The 16,203-nt window shown below is 46.1% G+C and overlaps 1 protein-coding gene across 1 annotated transcript in view; it reads right to left on the bottom strand.

The window, feature by feature from the left end:
- Nucleotides 1-11,590: 11,590 nt before the first annotated feature.
- GALNT8 (polypeptide N-acetylgalactosaminyltransferase 8) overlaps nucleotides 11,591-16,203 on the bottom strand; it is a 76,122-nt gene continuing 71,509 nt past the window's right edge. The window contains exon 11 of the mRNA XM_008576637.1: nucleotides 11,591-11,731. Coding sequence (XP_008574859.1) covers nucleotides 11,591-11,731 — 141 coding nt within the window. The remainder of the gene's footprint in view (nucleotides 11,732-16,203) is intronic.

A 16,203-nucleotide genomic window follows, 5' to 3' on the forward strand; every position in this document is an offset into this window, starting at 1 on the left:
GTCCCCAGAGCCACACCTGTGGGTAGCATATTTATCTTGGCCTTTCGTATTCTCTGACTCATGGATTTAATTAAACTTTCTATGCACTTATGTGTCTTTTAATACACTTTAAAAAAAAAAAACCTAGGTATGGCTTTGGAAAACTGACTTGCACATGTAGTCTAGGGGCCCATTTGTGATTGCAAATATCAGGAGCATGATCACAGAGTTGAGGTATTACTTATTAAAATACTACTGTAAGAGAATCCCTGATTTCTATAAAGTCTTCTTCTTTAAAACTTGGGGTATTTCTCTCTTTTCTCACTTGTATTTCAGGGGAAAGAACTGCCAAATGGAGTTTTTCCATATTTGACTTAAAAGGGGGTGGGGGTAGAAGTTGATCCTTGGTATAACGTTGGTGCCAACAGTTGGGCTGGAATAAGTGTTCACAGCCAAATTTTCAAATTCCAGTAACCAGGAGCCCATAATGAAAAGACTCCTATAAATATCTCTCTCTGAGGCCTCGGGCCAAGAAGAGTGGGAACCTTTGATTTTGTCTGGAGCCAGAAGGATCTAAGGAGGGAGTAGAGACAGACAAGGGTGCTGGCCAAGAGCTCAGCTCGGTGTGCTTTTCCAAAGCACGTCTAGGTGAAGTCTCTCCACCACTGGATTTGCCAGGCTGCTCCACCCCAGGGCCAGGGCAAGCTGGATTTCAGAATGGGTTGCCTGTTTATTGTACCATATTGCGTTCAGGGAGTTCAGGCCAACTGGTCTATTTGCCCAGAAAGGCCCAACCCAACCACAGCCACCCTCCCCCAAGCACTTTGGCTGCTCTGTTAAAAGCTCCCTTCTTTGCCTTTTGGATGGAAGTGGTCTTGGACTGCTTTAATTTTTCCCAACTCCTGTGTGCATAAACAGGATGTTTGTAAAAGCTCAGGATGGCCAGGGGTCTGCCGTGTTGGACCTTGACTCTCACTTGGAGAGCCGTGTTGAACGTCGTCAGTGGAACTGCTTCTGCCCGAGCTCTGGACATAGCCCGAACGGCCGAATCCTGCCCCCAGCCCTGCTGCTCTTCTTTTAAGAGAGCTGGGCTGCAGAGAGTGCAGACGGGTAGGCGGGAGGGGAACAAGACAGATGCCTTTACTTTTTAAGGGTGTTTCTCATCAGGGACTTACAGACGTCCTCCTGTTCACAAAGGGTTCAAGGGAGAAAGGTGAGTCCGAGTGGGGATGTCACTGCTTTTAAAGAGCCCTCCTCAAGAGCCTAAGGACTGGAGTAGGACCCCGAAGAAGAATCCTCCATAAAAAACAGCCTGTGCATTATTCAAGGTCCATTGGGAAAAGTGCTCGTGAGTGAAAAGGCCTGTTGCTCCCTCCTGACTGGACAGAAAGATGCCCGAGAGCCATCTGCCCACTGATCACTGAGCAGCCAGTGCCTGCTCAGCCACAGCTGAGTTAAGCTAGATGCAAAGGCCCTGCCATCCGAGGGCAGGCAGAGGCCAGGAGAACGTCAGGCACAGTGAGCATGCCAGCAGAGCCCCTGCAGGGAGGAAGGAACAGAATGGTCCCAGACAGAGGCTCTGCCCCCAGCTGCTTCACGGCCACCCTGCCCAGCCAGCCAGGTGAGCGGTAGACACTCTCACACTGATCCAGGCCTTAGCTCATTGCCAGAGCTCCTTGAGTGCTATCCGGGGCCACTGGGCCCTGCTGCATAGCTACTGGAGGCAAGTGTTCTCCCTTGCCCTTCCTGCCCCTTCCATCACCCCTCAGGACCCTGCTGCCCTGGTGGCCCTGTCCTAGGGTGTACACGTACCTCTGCTGGCAAAGCTGGACCCCACACAGATCTCCAGCCACACCACCCTGCAGCATCCTAGAGCCCCCAACCAACTTTGCAGTTGCCACCCTGTGGCCCCCAAGCCAATGCTTTACTGTCCCCTCAGTCTGTCTCCCCATTCTCCAAGCCATGCTGGAGATCACAGAAGTGAGGCATTCCAGCCCAGGAGAGCAAGCAAGGCCTGGCAGGGAGCCAGTCTCCAGAGCAGCAGTCCCACTCAGGACCAGAGTGCCCCCTCTCTCTTCTGGGTGTGACCCAGTGTCTGGCTCCAACCGGGCAAGAGAAGCCCACATGAGAGTGACAGAGCCCTGGGTTTAGAAAGCAGAGCATCTATGTCCAGAGCATTCGCCCCACAGGATCTGTGGCACCTACCCTGCACCCGGCACCAACCTAAAGTACCCACCCTGTCCCTGGACCAGCCTGGAGGGAAGGAGTTCCAGCAGGCCGGGAAGGGCTCCATGATAAGGGCTGGGGTGGGGGCTTGGGAAGAAAGGGGTTCCACAGGTCATGGTGCTAGAGTCTGAGCTACTCCTGGTTCCTTTTGTTGCCATTGTTACCACAACCTGTATTCCCAGATTTTCCCCTTTCCCCATGGATCAGAGGAAGCGGGGGAAGAATGCATTCCTCCACTCCATTGAGTGAACTCCATCTCAACAGAACCCTTCTGCTCTGGAGAAAAGCTCTTGAAGTTTAAAAAGTCACTGGGAACTAATTGTTAGAGATTGTTACCATCATGAGCACCGCTGTGACCCAGTAGGGGCCAACAGACACTGGGCCTGGGCCACTGCCCACCCAGCCTTGCCTCTCAGGGCCAATCACAGCACATTCACACAAGACTGGAGAAGACCACTGAAGACTGCTGAGAAAGTAGTTTTTTTCAAAACCGTTTAAAAACACTTGGTCTAAATAAAAAACAGGAGAAGCACAAAATGTTTATAAAGAGTACNCAGCTGCTTCACGACCACTCTGCCCAGCCAGCCAGGTGAGCGGAAGACACTCTCACACTGATCCAGGCCTTAGCTCATTGCCAGAGCTCCTTGAGTGCTATCCGGGGCCACTGGGCCCTGCTGCATAGCTACTGGAGGCAAGCGTTCTCCCTTGCCCTTCCTGCCCCTTCCATCACCCCTCAGGACCCTGCTGCCCTGCTGGCCCTGTCCTAGGGTGTACACGTACCTCTGCTGGCAAAGCTGGACCCCACACAGATCTCCAGCCACACCACCCTGCAGCATCCTAGAGCCCCCAACCAACTTTGCAGTTGCCACCCTGTGGCCCCCAAGCCAATGCTTTACTGTCCCCTCAGTCTGTCTCCCCATTCTCCAAGCCATGCTGGAGATCACAGAAGTGAGGCATTCCAGCCCAGGAGAGCAAGCAAGGCCTGGCAGGGAGCCAGTCTCCAGAGCAGCAGTCCCACTCAGGACCAGAGTGCCCCCTCTCTCTTCTGGGTGTGACCCAGTGTCTGGCTCCAACCGGGCAAGAGAAGCCCACATGAGAGTGACAGAGCCCTGGGTTTAGAAAGCAGAGCATCTATGTCCAGAGCATTCGCCCCACAGAATCTGTGGCACCTACCCTGCACCCGGCACCAACCTAAAGTACCCACCCTGTCCCTGGACCAGCCTGGAGGGAAGGAGTTCCAGCAGGCCGGGAAGGGCTCCATGATAAGGGCTGGGGTGGGGGCTTGGGAAGAAAGGGGTTCCACAGGTCATGGTTGTTCTCCCTTGCCCTTCCTGCCCCTTCCATCACCCCTCAGGACCCTGCTGCCCTGGTGGCCCTGTCCTAGGGTGTACACGTACCTCTGCTGGCAAAGCTGGACCCCACACAGATCTCCAGCCACACCACCCTGCAGCATCCTAGAGCCCCCAACCAACTTTGCAGTTGCCACCCTGTGGCCCCCAAGCCAATGCTTTACTGTCCCCTCAGTCTGTCTCCCCATTCTCCAAGCCATGCTGGAGATCACAGAAGTGAGGCATTCCAGCCCAGGAGAGCAAGCAAGGCCTGGCAGGGAGCCAGTCTCCAGAGCAGCAGTCCCACTCAGGACCAGAGTGCCCCCTCTCTCTTCTGGGTGTGACCCAGTGTCTGGCTCCAACCGGGCAAGAGAAGCCCACATGAGAGTGACAGAGCCCTGGGTTTAGAAAGCAGAGCATCTATGTCCAGAGCATTCGCCCCACAGGATCTGTGGCACCTACCCTGCACCCGGCACCAACCTAAAGTACCCACCCTGTCCCTGGACCAGCCTGGAGGGAAGGAGTTCCAGCAGGCCGGGAAGGGCTCCATGATAAGGGCTGGGGTGGGGGCTTGGGAAGAAAGGGGTTCCACAGGTCATGGTGCTAGAGTCTGAGCTACTCCTGGTTCCTTTTGTTGCCATTGTTACCACAACCTGTATTCCCAGATTTTCCCCTTTCCCCATGGATCAGAGGAAGCGGGGGAAGAATGCATTCCTCCACTCCATTGAGTGAACTCCATCTCAACAGAACCCTTCTGCTCTGGAGAAAAGCTCTTGAAGTTTAAAAAGTCACTGGGAACTAATTGTTAGAGATTGTTACCATCATGAGCACCGCTGTGACCCAGTAGGGGCCAACAGACACTGTCCCTGGGCCACTGCCCACCCAGCCTTGCCTCTCAGGGCCAATCACAGCACATTCACACAAGACTGGAGAAGACCACTGAAGACTGCTGAGAAAGTAGTTTTTTTCAAAACCGTTTAAAAACACTTGGTCTAAATAAAAAACAGGAGAAGCACAAAATGTTTATAAAGAGTACTCCCTGGGCCACTGCCCACCCAGCCTTGCCTCTCAGGGCCAATCACAGCACAAAAGACTGGAGAAGACCACTGAAGACTGCTGAGAAAGTAGTTTTTTTCAAAAGCGTTTAAAAACACTTGGTCTAAATAAAAAACAGGAGAAGCACAAAATGTTTATAAAGAGTACCTGAAAGATCCCTGTTTGATTTGATTGTTTAATGGAGAACTCAGAGCAATAAATTGAGGAAGACCACCCAGTAGGTTTAAGCTATGCTAGGACAGTGTTCCCAACATATTCCCAACAGGTATTAACTTTGAGATTCAGGAATAAAAAATCAGAACTTATAGGAATTTCTCCAATCATAAGTTATTCTTTAAGTATTTAAAATTAATTATACTATTTGCTCATTATTATGGATATCTAAAGTGTTTTATAAATAAGAAACAGTAAGTTTAGCAATATTTACAAAAACTGTGGTCTATAACAAATATCCAAACTCTGGAAAATGCCAGGAAACATTACTGTGTGTAATGTAACATTCGGATATCCTGGTAAGGTTAGCAGCACTACTCTGGAAGAATCACAGGTTGAAATTGCCTATTTAAGGACGTATTTTACTTCTAAACCTTGTTATTTCTTGCGACACCATTCATAAGATTTGTATGAGGTATACTCTCCATAAAACTTACTAATATGAATTGTATTTGCAATAATTGCTTACCGTTAGAGGCAGACAGACTACAAATACACATTTATAACGTGGCTAGTTCTATATATAAGGACAGCCAACTGATTAGATCATGACTGCTTTTTTAGTTCATACTCCTGTCCTGGTTTCCAAAAATATCATCCTTCGTCTTGGAACCTTCATCGTGGCAGGGTTTCCTGCTCTTGCGTCCCATCTGACATCAGTGGATTCCTTCACACCAGCAACACTGCTGTGTCACTAACAATGCTTTAGTTCTCACAGGTGGGTTATGAAGCTTTTTCCTGTTTTTCCAATTTTTCAACCATTTTTTCTTAAAATTGGGGATTTGGAAAAACAGAAATTTCCCAAGCAACACTTGGGAATTCTCATATGGAAAAACCAGTCAAGATGTGCTATAGGCTTGTGGGGAAGGCCCACCAGCAGGCTCCTTAGAAGGGAAGAAAGGAGCTTGGTGAGAGGGGATAGCAAGACAAAGCCCCTGGGAAAACAGGAAGGTACAACCCCACCTTCTTCCACTTCACCTTGGCTAGAAAATGTCCTGGAAACAGAAGCACCAGCCTCATTTAGTAGTTAATGAAGACAAGATACTTTGAAAGAAAAAGTCCTGACCCAGCCATTATGACTTGTTAGAGAGAGAAGGAAAATATTAGGGAATATTGATATACTGTTTCCATAAAGTTAAAACTATACTTAAAACTTATCGTGTCATAAAGTTGAGTTTCTGCCTAGGTTTTCATGCTAAGGAGGCCAAACAGCTTTCTGGTAATATTGAGAGATCTGGTCTGTATCGTTCCAAGGCTGGTAGACTTGTAATCTTGGATCATGGGACAAGTTTGCTACTTGAACCTATATTTGTTAAAATGTTTGTGGGAGAAACATGTTTTTGTTAAAATTATAACTTAACAACTTCAAGTCATGAGAAGTTGATTTTACCCACCAATCCTAGTGATAATTAACTCGCTGTGACATTTGACATTACAGACCTAACTCTTTCATTTAATCTCTGTAAAAAGACTTTAGTAATTTCTTTAAATTTAGGAAATAAGCTAATAGCACACTTCTTATTGTAAAAATGTACTACAAGTAAAATAAAGGTACTCCGTAAGAGATTAACATTTAAACTGGTAAAATCTCAGTTAGTTATGGTGCGGCCCTCAGCCCTTTATCCCTTGGGACTACACAGATGACGACGTTTCTCGCCCTGAAGAGAGAGTTGGATGCTCAAGCCTGGTGTGGATGATGCTGAGGACATGGAGAAGAGGGGACACTGGGCACATGCTGGCAGTGATCCACGTGTCTCAAGACCTGAGTCTGTTAGGAAATCATTAGAATCCCGGGGAAACAGCGGCCATAATAAAGAGAGGGACAGGTCCAGGCTGCATCGCTGGGGTTTCTGTTTGAGGTTGAGGGGGGAGTAGTGGCCAAGCAGAGCTGTTCTGTAGCTTTAGTTTTGGGCAGGTCGAACGAAAAGAAGAAACAAGCCTGCTGCTTTAGTGTCAACAAGACAGAAGCATTTTGTAACAGTGAAGTGTGCTCCCTTGAGACTGCTATGGGCATGGCTTCTCCCCACGGCACCATGAGGGCTAAAGCAGGGACAGCCATCAGGAAACCCAGAGGTAATCTAAGATGGGAAGAAAAATGGACATGGCAAGACACCCAGAGATTGTCACTGTCTGAGCCCGGGGGAAGGACTGGCAGGACCACAGTTCCAGAAATCTCCTGGGGGCAAACACAGAATTACTTCTCTGTAGGAGTTTTGGTGACCCTTTGTACTCCAAGGTCATCAACTAGTTAATACCTGTCATATTTACTGCTGTTTCAAGGTAACTTTAACTTACAGTAGAGCTCCAACATTCCCAAAAATCAGAAAGACAGGAGCCAGTGAATAATTAACTTGGTTGCCAAGGGAACAGTTTCCTGACTGAACTAAAGTCAGTCACAGAGACAACCTTCATGTGTCCTGACCAAGGAAGGCAGAAGTAGACAGTGACCAGAGAAGCAGCATTCCAGGTAGAACTTTAGACAAGTAACGGATAAGTTTTAGTGCCAAGGAAGCAGATCAGCACCGCCTTTGCCGTAACTAACAGACTGCCTGCAGATCGGAGCTGCTGGAGGAGCTTTACAACTCTGGGAACCAGGGGCAGCCTAAGGAGCCTCCTGTCATCCTGACTTAAGTGTGAGAGAAACACGGGTTCCTCCTAAAGAATAAAGAACACCACCGTTAGATTAAGTTGCCGTTGCTTAGAGTTGCAGTTTAGCAGGAAGAGATGTCTAATGTCTACCTAGATGGGAACTTTTTGTTTGTTTGTTTGTTTGTTTTCTCTTCTTTTTTTTTTTTTTTTTTTTTTTGGTGGTTGGCCAGTACAGGGATCCGAACCCTTGACCTTGGTATTATTAGCAACACCCTCTAACCGAGTGAGCTAACCAGCCAGCCCAGTTTGATTTTGTTTTAAATCTTTTTTATTTTCAAACAATTTCAAACTTTAAAAAAAAGTTGCAAGCATAGTACAAAGCATTCTCGTACTCTCTTTACCATGCATCCAGATCCCCTTCAGCACACTTGTTCGTCATTCCTTGCTCTGTCTCTCTCGTGTGTCTATGCAAAATCTCAGAGATAATGCTCCTTCCCCAATCCGTTCAGTGACTATTCATAAAATCAAGGACATTCTCTTACATAACCAGAGTACAATGATCAAAATCAGGAAAATAACATTCATAGAAGACTCTTAACTAATCAGCAAACCTTATTTAAATTTCACCAATGATCTACTGCAGTCCTTTAAAACCAAAGAGGAAAAATAAAACCCTGAGGTCCAGAACCCAGTCCAGGATCACACATTACACTGAGTTGTCGTGTCTTTTCAGGCTCCTTCAGTCCAGGACAGTTCCTCAATCTTTCTTTGTCTTTCATGTCTTTGACATTTTTGAAGCACACGGACCATCTCTATGGAAGAATGACCCTCAGTAATTGATGTTTCCTCAAGATTACAGCTTCAGGTTCTGCATTTTTGGCAGGAATAGCATAGAAATGTTGTGTTCTCCTCGGTGCGTCATGTGAGGAGGCACACGATAGCCATTTCTCCAGCCACTGGGGGTGTGAATGTTGATCACTTGGTCAAGATGGTGTCTACCAGGTTTCTCCACCACGAAATCACTATTTTAACCTTTTTAGGTAATAAATATCTTCTGGGGAATTACTTTCATGCTATGTATGTATCCTGTTTCTCACCACCCAATAGTTTTAGCATCCATTGATCATTCTTGCCCAATACAACTGCAACTCTGGTGATTGCCAAATGGTGATTTTCTAATTCCATTGTCCCTTCTACATTTACTAGCTGGCATTCTACTGTAAGGACGATATTTTGCTTCTCATTCCTTTAGTCATTTATTCATTCATTCATTTGAAAGAACTCACGGATTTTTACTGTGTTCTGTGGTTTATAATCTATTGTAGTCACTGATTTTTTTTTTTTTTCAAAAAGATGACCGGTAAGGGGATCTTAACCCTTGGCTTGGTGTTGTCAACACCACGCTCAGCCAGTGAGCTAACCGGCCATCCCTATATAGGATCCGAACCCTTGGCCTTGGTGTTATCAGCACCGCACTCTACCGAGTGAGCCACGGGCCGGCCTTGTAGTCACTGATTTTAATGCAAAAATTGTCCCAGATTTGGCCAGTGGAAGCCCCTTCAACATGGCTGCTGTGGTTTGTGACATGCCTCCTTTACTCTTGGAGCAATTCCTTACTTTCTAACATAGGAATATGTCCCAGGACCACCCCTAAAATTAGCTGCTTCTCCAAGTAGCCTAAATTCCTTTTGCTGGAAGTTATTTAGAAACCAAGATGTAGCTGCCGGATGCTAGGTATGCAGAGTGTGTATGTGCGTTCATTTAAAATACAGAAATACAGTTAGGTTCACTTGTTTTTGTTTATATTTCATTTTGGGTTTCTCTCTATCTTTGATTTTATGTGCTTCTATTTTGAACATATGAAATATAACATGGTTGTAAAAGTCAAAACTAGCAAAAAAACTTATATTTAGAAAATTATCACTGCCCCCCCTTCCCTTCTATCCTACTTCTATCCCCAATTTTCGTACAATCTTGCCTGCTACCACTACCCATTGTAACTAATCTCATTAGTTTCTGGTTTATCTTTATGTTTCATTTTGCAGAAACGAACAGACACAGGTATATCTTCCCCTTACTTTTTCCCTAAAAGACACATAATATAGGTGCTATTTTCCTTTTTTCACTTAACAAAATGTACTGGAAATCGCTCCGTATCAGTTCAATGAGATGTTCCTTGTTTCTTTTATATAGCTGTATGATACTGCATTGTGTGAATGTATTTAATCTCTCTCTGGTGTTTGGGCATAGAGTTTGTTTCAAACATTATTCCAGCTACAATGAATACTGCATAGAATTACTTCATGCATAAGTATTTTCTCGGTTTGGGAGATAAATCACTAGAGGTGGAATTACTGGCATAGATAGAAAATGTACGTACAGTATTTTTAGACATTGCCAAGTATCCTTCCAAGAGGATTGTACCAGTTTGTGTCCCTACATCAACGTGTGACACTGCCTGTTTCCCTCAGCCCTGCCGACAGAACATACTGTCATACTTTTTAATTTCCGCCAATTTAAGTGAAAAGTTGTCTCCGTGCAGTTTTCATTTGTATTTCTCTAAGTATGAGTGAGGTAAACATCTTTTGATATGTTTAAGGATACTGTATCTTTGGTCCCTTTTCTATGGGTACATGCCTTTTTAAAACTTTGCTATGAATGGCATTTCCCTTCAATGTGCCGGCAGAAGCTAGAAGTCACACATTTGCTTAATATTTATCCCATTCATCATATTTTTCATAATAAAGTCTCATCTGTGGTGAGGTCTTACTTCTTGATATGGATGGGTTCACCGTGAAATTTTTATGAGGCTGTACACTTACGACTTGTACACTTTTAAACACTCATCTTAAAAAGTCTTAGTTGCTTTAGTTCTGTGCTGAATTATGTGTCTTCCCTGCCTGATACCTGGAGAAAAACTAATGATTCCAGAATCATTCCCAGGTGGTGCTGACCTGGGACTGCGAGGAGGAAGTGAGCCTCTGAAGGAGGGGCCCCGGGAAAAGCGCGTACCTGACGGGGAGCCCACCCAGCACCCACAGGGCCGTCCCGCCCCCCTCCCCCCGTGGCTCCCACTCCCTCCAGACTCCGAGACCTTGCCAAAATTGCTGCCTGAGACATATCTTCCCAACTCACCGACTAGAGGAATGGATTTACCCAGTGGACAGACATAAAGAGCCTGGTTTTAGGTTTTTGCCTGCAGTCCTTTCTTTGAGCCCCAGCAAGTGATTCCCCTGTTTCAAGCCTCATTTTCTCCATCATTTGCAAGGGTGGCAGGAGGAAATAGGTCATCAAGTCATTATATGTGATGACCCACTTAGAGAAGGACTCAGCTGGACCTCGTTTTTCTGCTGTTCTCTAAGCACAGTCCCTTGAAGAGCTGTGGTTAGATGAGGTGCCCTCTCTCCTCCCGTCAGTCTCTGGGACGCTCTGGTGTGGGAGAGATTAGTAATCCGAATAAAACTGCTGGGTGGGGGAGGTGGATGGAGGGATTGCACAGTCCCTTGAAGAGCTGTGCTTAGATGAGGTGCCCTCTCTCCTCCCGTCAGTCTCTGGGACGCTTTGGTGTGGGAGAGATTAGTAATCCGAATAAAACTGCTGGGTGGGGGAGGTGGATGGAGGGATTTTTTAAGGTTCCTTGTCTATTTGCTGCATGTTTCAGGATGGCCCAGAAAGGAGGGAGAACTGATGCCACCTGAATAGCTGTCTCGCTGCCAGACTGAGGATGACCCAGCCTGTCGCGTGGAGCAGCCCCAGGCAGTCTGGGGAGTCTCCGAGCAGACGAGCCGGGGGAGGAGGTGTGGGGCAGATGGTGATAGCAGCTGTCGGGAAGATGGCTAAACAGCGTGGGCAGAAGTCAAAGAGGAGCTTCCATCCTCCTCGTTCTCTCCCCAGACAACAGGCAGATGATGCTGGTTATTTCAAGGAGCTTCCAAGAATGGCATTTGATATATATCATGACCTCCCAAGGGAGCTGGGGATGAGCATCCGCGTCTCCTCTCCTTCCCCACTAGGTGCCCTGTCACACGTGCAGGCCTCACCCCCACGTGCCAGGTATCGCAGTAAACCCACTGAAGTCACAATAAACACACACACTCTTTCTCTCCCTCTCTCCCACTTTGAGCAGCGCTGGGAGTAGAAGCCATTCTGGTTGTGGGAACTGGTGTCCCAGATCCAGGCTCTCTGAGGATCACCGCGTATTAGTATGACCCCCAGTCGCTGACGGTGTACTGTATTTCCCACACCTGTGTGGTGCAGGTCTGGAGCACAAGCACGAAAGCACCTGAGGTGTTCCTCATCTCCAGACACCGTCGGGTGCTCCTGTTTACGACAGCTCCTCCCTGCGTAGGAGGAGACACAGAGTCACAGTGTTGCCATGCCCTGGGACTGCATCCTCTCCCCAGCCCCTGCTCTCCCTCTGCGGTCAGGCATGTGCTTGAGGGGCCCCTCAGTCCTCCACAAGTTGTCCAGAGGAGAAAAGGAAGCAAAGTTGAGAATTAGATCACCCAGTGCTTTCTCCACTAGCCCCATGGCAAACTGGCCAACTGCGTGATGCTGCGTTGGCTCCATGAGACACACTGGCCTCTCCTGAGATTCAGACATCAGGTTGGCACTGACTGGTGTGGCCTGATGGCATCTTGCAGAGCCCTGGCCCCTTCTCTACTTGTCCTTCCTTTCCATGTCTTCACCCGTGAGCCCATGCAACCGAGCAGTGTCACTCTCACCTTGTGTCCCCCTCCCTCCTCAGTGAGACTCTGTTGTGGGCCTGGAGCAGAAGCCACATTCAAGAATCTCAGCCCACTTCCTCCATCACTCAGGTGCAGCTTCCTGTCCTGTCCCTCCTGCGGAGGGGTCTTCACCAAGCTTTACTACAAGGCACACCGTGGGCTGGAATGCTAAAGAGTCAGCGTTGAATCCTTGCTCCACCACGTACAAACTGTGTGGACTTGAGCAAATTACCCAACTTCTCCATGTCTCAGTTTCCTCTATAAAATGGGTTTAGAGTTCACCTTAAGGTTAAAACTAGGGTGAATATTTATCGAGCATCTGGTGCTTGACACACGAAAGACGTGCAGTAAATCTTAGCTCATCTCTGCCACTACCCATTCTAATGGGGAAGAGGGAGGAAGGGTCACCTTTCTCTGTTCCCATGTGCTCCCTCCAACCCCCCAAGCTCTTTCCTCCTCATCTCCACATCTTGACAACTAAGGATCCTGCCACTGTCCGAACTGCCACCTCTCCTGGCCTGCCCTCTGCTCCCAGCCCTCTCACTCCCGTACCCCTCTCCCCACTTTGCAGGAATCATTCACACAATCTGTGTGAGTCCTGGGTCAGGGTGTCTTCCCTTTATCCAGCCCGCCCTCGGCTATCACCCTCAGAGTCCACAGCATCCATTTCGATGTCCATTGAGAAATCCTGACCTCACTGGTCCCCTTCAGGTAAAACTACCACCAAGTTTTCAACACCAAGCGGGACTGCAGCTCTCAGACCTCCAAATCTCTGCTGGCTCTCTAACCGTCACCTCCCTGCTGCTTGTCTTTTCCCGTGACACACTGCCCCAACTCCACCTGCACCCCCAAATCACCTGCCCCGAACTCCCACTGCCCCCCCCCCACCCTGCTTTCCCTGCCTCCTCAGGGCATCCATCCAGCATCGGTCATTTGGGGTGACTCCCCAGGTTCTGCAGCTTCTCCTCCAGCACCCCACCGCCCCTCTCTCCTGGCGCCTGCTTCCAGACCACAGAGCGCTGCTGGGCAGGGTCCAGCAACTGAGCCAGGGGCCAGGCTCCCATGAGTGTGCCTTACTTCTCAGGGTTACTCTTCCAGGCCTCATCACCTGAAAGCCTTTGGCGATCCTCAGGACACTGCCTCACGGACGATCCCAGAGGAGCTGCCCTGCCTCTGTCTCGATGGCCAGCAGTCCCCTGCGCTCCGAGCCTAGCCATCCTGGATGCTGGAGAAACACCTCCTGTCTAACATCCTTCTTTTATTTCTCCCTCTTTGCAGATTCCTTTTTATTGCCTTTAAATATATCCAAATGTCACCATATTTCAGGGGGGAAAAACCCCAAAACCTTAACTCTATCATTCTTTTCAACCAGCATTCAGTGTTTTTCTCCCTTTCAGAATCAAATTTATAAGCAACGAGGAAATGACATACAATGGCTAAGATTCTGTGCTTGAATCCTGAACATTTACCACCCTGTGTGACCCTGGGCGAGGAACTTGACTTCTCAGTGCTTTAGTTACTTCGCAGGAGAAATAAAGCTGATGATAATGCTTCTCTTATAAGTTTTATAAGGACTAAATTAGATTATGCTTAAGCCAATGCCTAGTACATAATATGCACTCAATAATTCTTGGTTATTATAATTTATTGCGACCTTTTAGACGAGTCAATAGCCTATTTCCCATTTTCTGCCATCGTCCATGTGTTTTGACAGTGTTCCTTAATCCTCTGGTTTCTTTTACTTTGTGTTCATCTGGCTCTTGTACATTTTTGCTTTTGTTTTTATTGGGGATGTTGCCTGTCAGTTTTTAAATGATTTTTGGTTTTGTTTCTTTTTTGCTTTTACAAAAGGAATATATGCTTATTTTTTTTATTTGGAAAGTATATTTCTAAAAATTAGAAGCATACATGGGATAACATTATATATATGGTTTTAATATTCTGCTTTTTAAATTTAACATTATATTATGTGTACGATGGTACTTTAATAAGTTTTTGGAAAGATTTGTATTATCTTTTAATTCTATTTTTCCATTAACTTTTTGAAGTACCCTTGTATTTTCCCATTTCATTAATTTTTTAAAATATATTTTTTTAGGATATCATTTGAATGATATCTTGATATAATAATAAGTTCAAGGGATAAAAAAAATCTTCCCAACTGTTGAAAATTTAATTGTTTCTAATGTTTTGATATGATAAATATGAAGATATTTTTTTCATTAAGCTTGGCCTACATTCTATACTATTCCTTAAGTTAAGATATGGTCTTAAAAGAGAATTAGTGCCTTAAAATAACTCGAGGGTTCTGATTAGTGTCAGGGTTTTTCCTATATACGGGCAAATTGCCTCTGGTACCATGCCAGCCTCCATGCCCACACATGCGAACACCCCTCAGCATGTGCCTCCTCTGCACTTCCCGAACCCCAACTGAATGTCCTCCTCCCCCTCACTACGTCTTCCAGAAACCTTTTGTACCATGAGCTGTCACTCCATCTAGAGATGGATGACCCTCACCCAAAATCACCCTTATCTCAGCTGCATCATGACTGTCAATGCTGGGCTTCTCATCTCAAATCCCACATTTCTTAAAATGCCTTATCTCTTTGAGCTGGGTCCTCCTCAGTCACTGGCACTGGCTCTCTTGTGGCCCCCAGAGGTCATAATCTCCTCTGGTTGACTCAAAACACAGAATCATGAAATTGGAAGAAAACAAAGGATCATCTCGTCTCATCTCCCTCTCAATTCCAGAAAATATCTTTGGTAACTTTTTAGTACAATGAATATATAAGCCGTGTCTACAAAGTAAATAGAGCACAAAAGAAGCCCAGCATTCCATCAAATGTCACTTTCATACCTGAAAGAATTTCAGTCCTGAGAGATAACACGGATAGGAAAGGACTGGACAGAATGAACTGACCCAAGACTAACTTACAATTAGGTAGTATGTTATGAAATACATTATCTCCTCCCTCTTTAACGTTTGGAGTTCTTGACATAGTGGCCATAAGAAACCTGGACATCAGCGTGGTAGGCAGAACTTCCCTGAAGGCCGTGCACTCCAGACCTCACACCCAGCCAAAATCTCTATTTAATCAGCAGCCTTGGTTAGCTGAGAGAGCGATCTTCCAAAATTCTCTTGGGGTGGCAACCTTCAAAATTTTGGGGGTACATAATTATTTCTTTAGGATAAGTAGTATCTTTAATTCCCAAGAGATTTAGGATAAAATACAGATGTTAAGAGAGTCACAAACTACTTGCTAAAAATTCTGGGTATATTTACTATTTTTAAGTACTTGCTATGTTCAAGAAAAATCAGCATCTTACAGATTAACCTTGAGATATCAACTTTAAAATGTCTAATTAAATAATTAAATTTGTGATTTCATGTTAAAATTTTATTGACTTTGTAGACTCTTGAAATATTTAAGATAACTGAAGAATCACTAAATTTAAGTCAGATAATTGAATTTCTTAAGAAATTTGGTTTTATGTGGAAATTTTAATGCCTTTGTAAACAGTTTGAAACAGTTAAGAGAATTTAAGAATTATTAAATTTAACGTCAGATCATTGAAAGCTGTAATATTTAAGGAAATTTAATTTACTAAGTTATAAAAATCCTCTATAAAAATGATTGTTAAAACTTGTTAGGCTTATAGATAAAATAATAATATTTGCAAGCTGAACTTAAAGTCTTAAAGAAAAGCCAGGGTTCTTTTAACTTTAATAAAGTTAATATTCATTTTTTTAAAATAATGTAAAACTGTAATAGTATTTTTTGTGCACAAAACAAATACCAGTAAGGACATCAAAAGCTCACATTTAGCACACTAGGCCTGCCAGATGTTCAATAAAGACATCGAAAGCTCACATTTAGCGCACTAGGCCGCCACACGTTCAGGTGGGCTCTACTTGGTGACTACGGTTGGCAGGGAACTCACCATCATTTTGCAGGACAACTTATAAACTCTTATGCTGTGAGAAAGTCCCCCCCCCCCCCCCCCCCCCCCCCCCCCCCCCCCCCCCCCCCCCCCCCCCCCCCCCCCCCCCCCCCCCCCCCCCCCCCCCCCCCCCCCCCCCCCCC

This window comes from Galeopterus variegatus, unplaced genomic scaffold (assembly GCF_000696425.1).
Source record: "Galeopterus variegatus unplaced genomic scaffold, G_variegatus-3.0.2 Scaffold1379, whole genome shotgun sequence".
NCBI classification, from domain to species: Eukaryota; Metazoa; Chordata; class Mammalia; order Dermoptera; family Cynocephalidae; genus Galeopterus; species Galeopterus variegatus.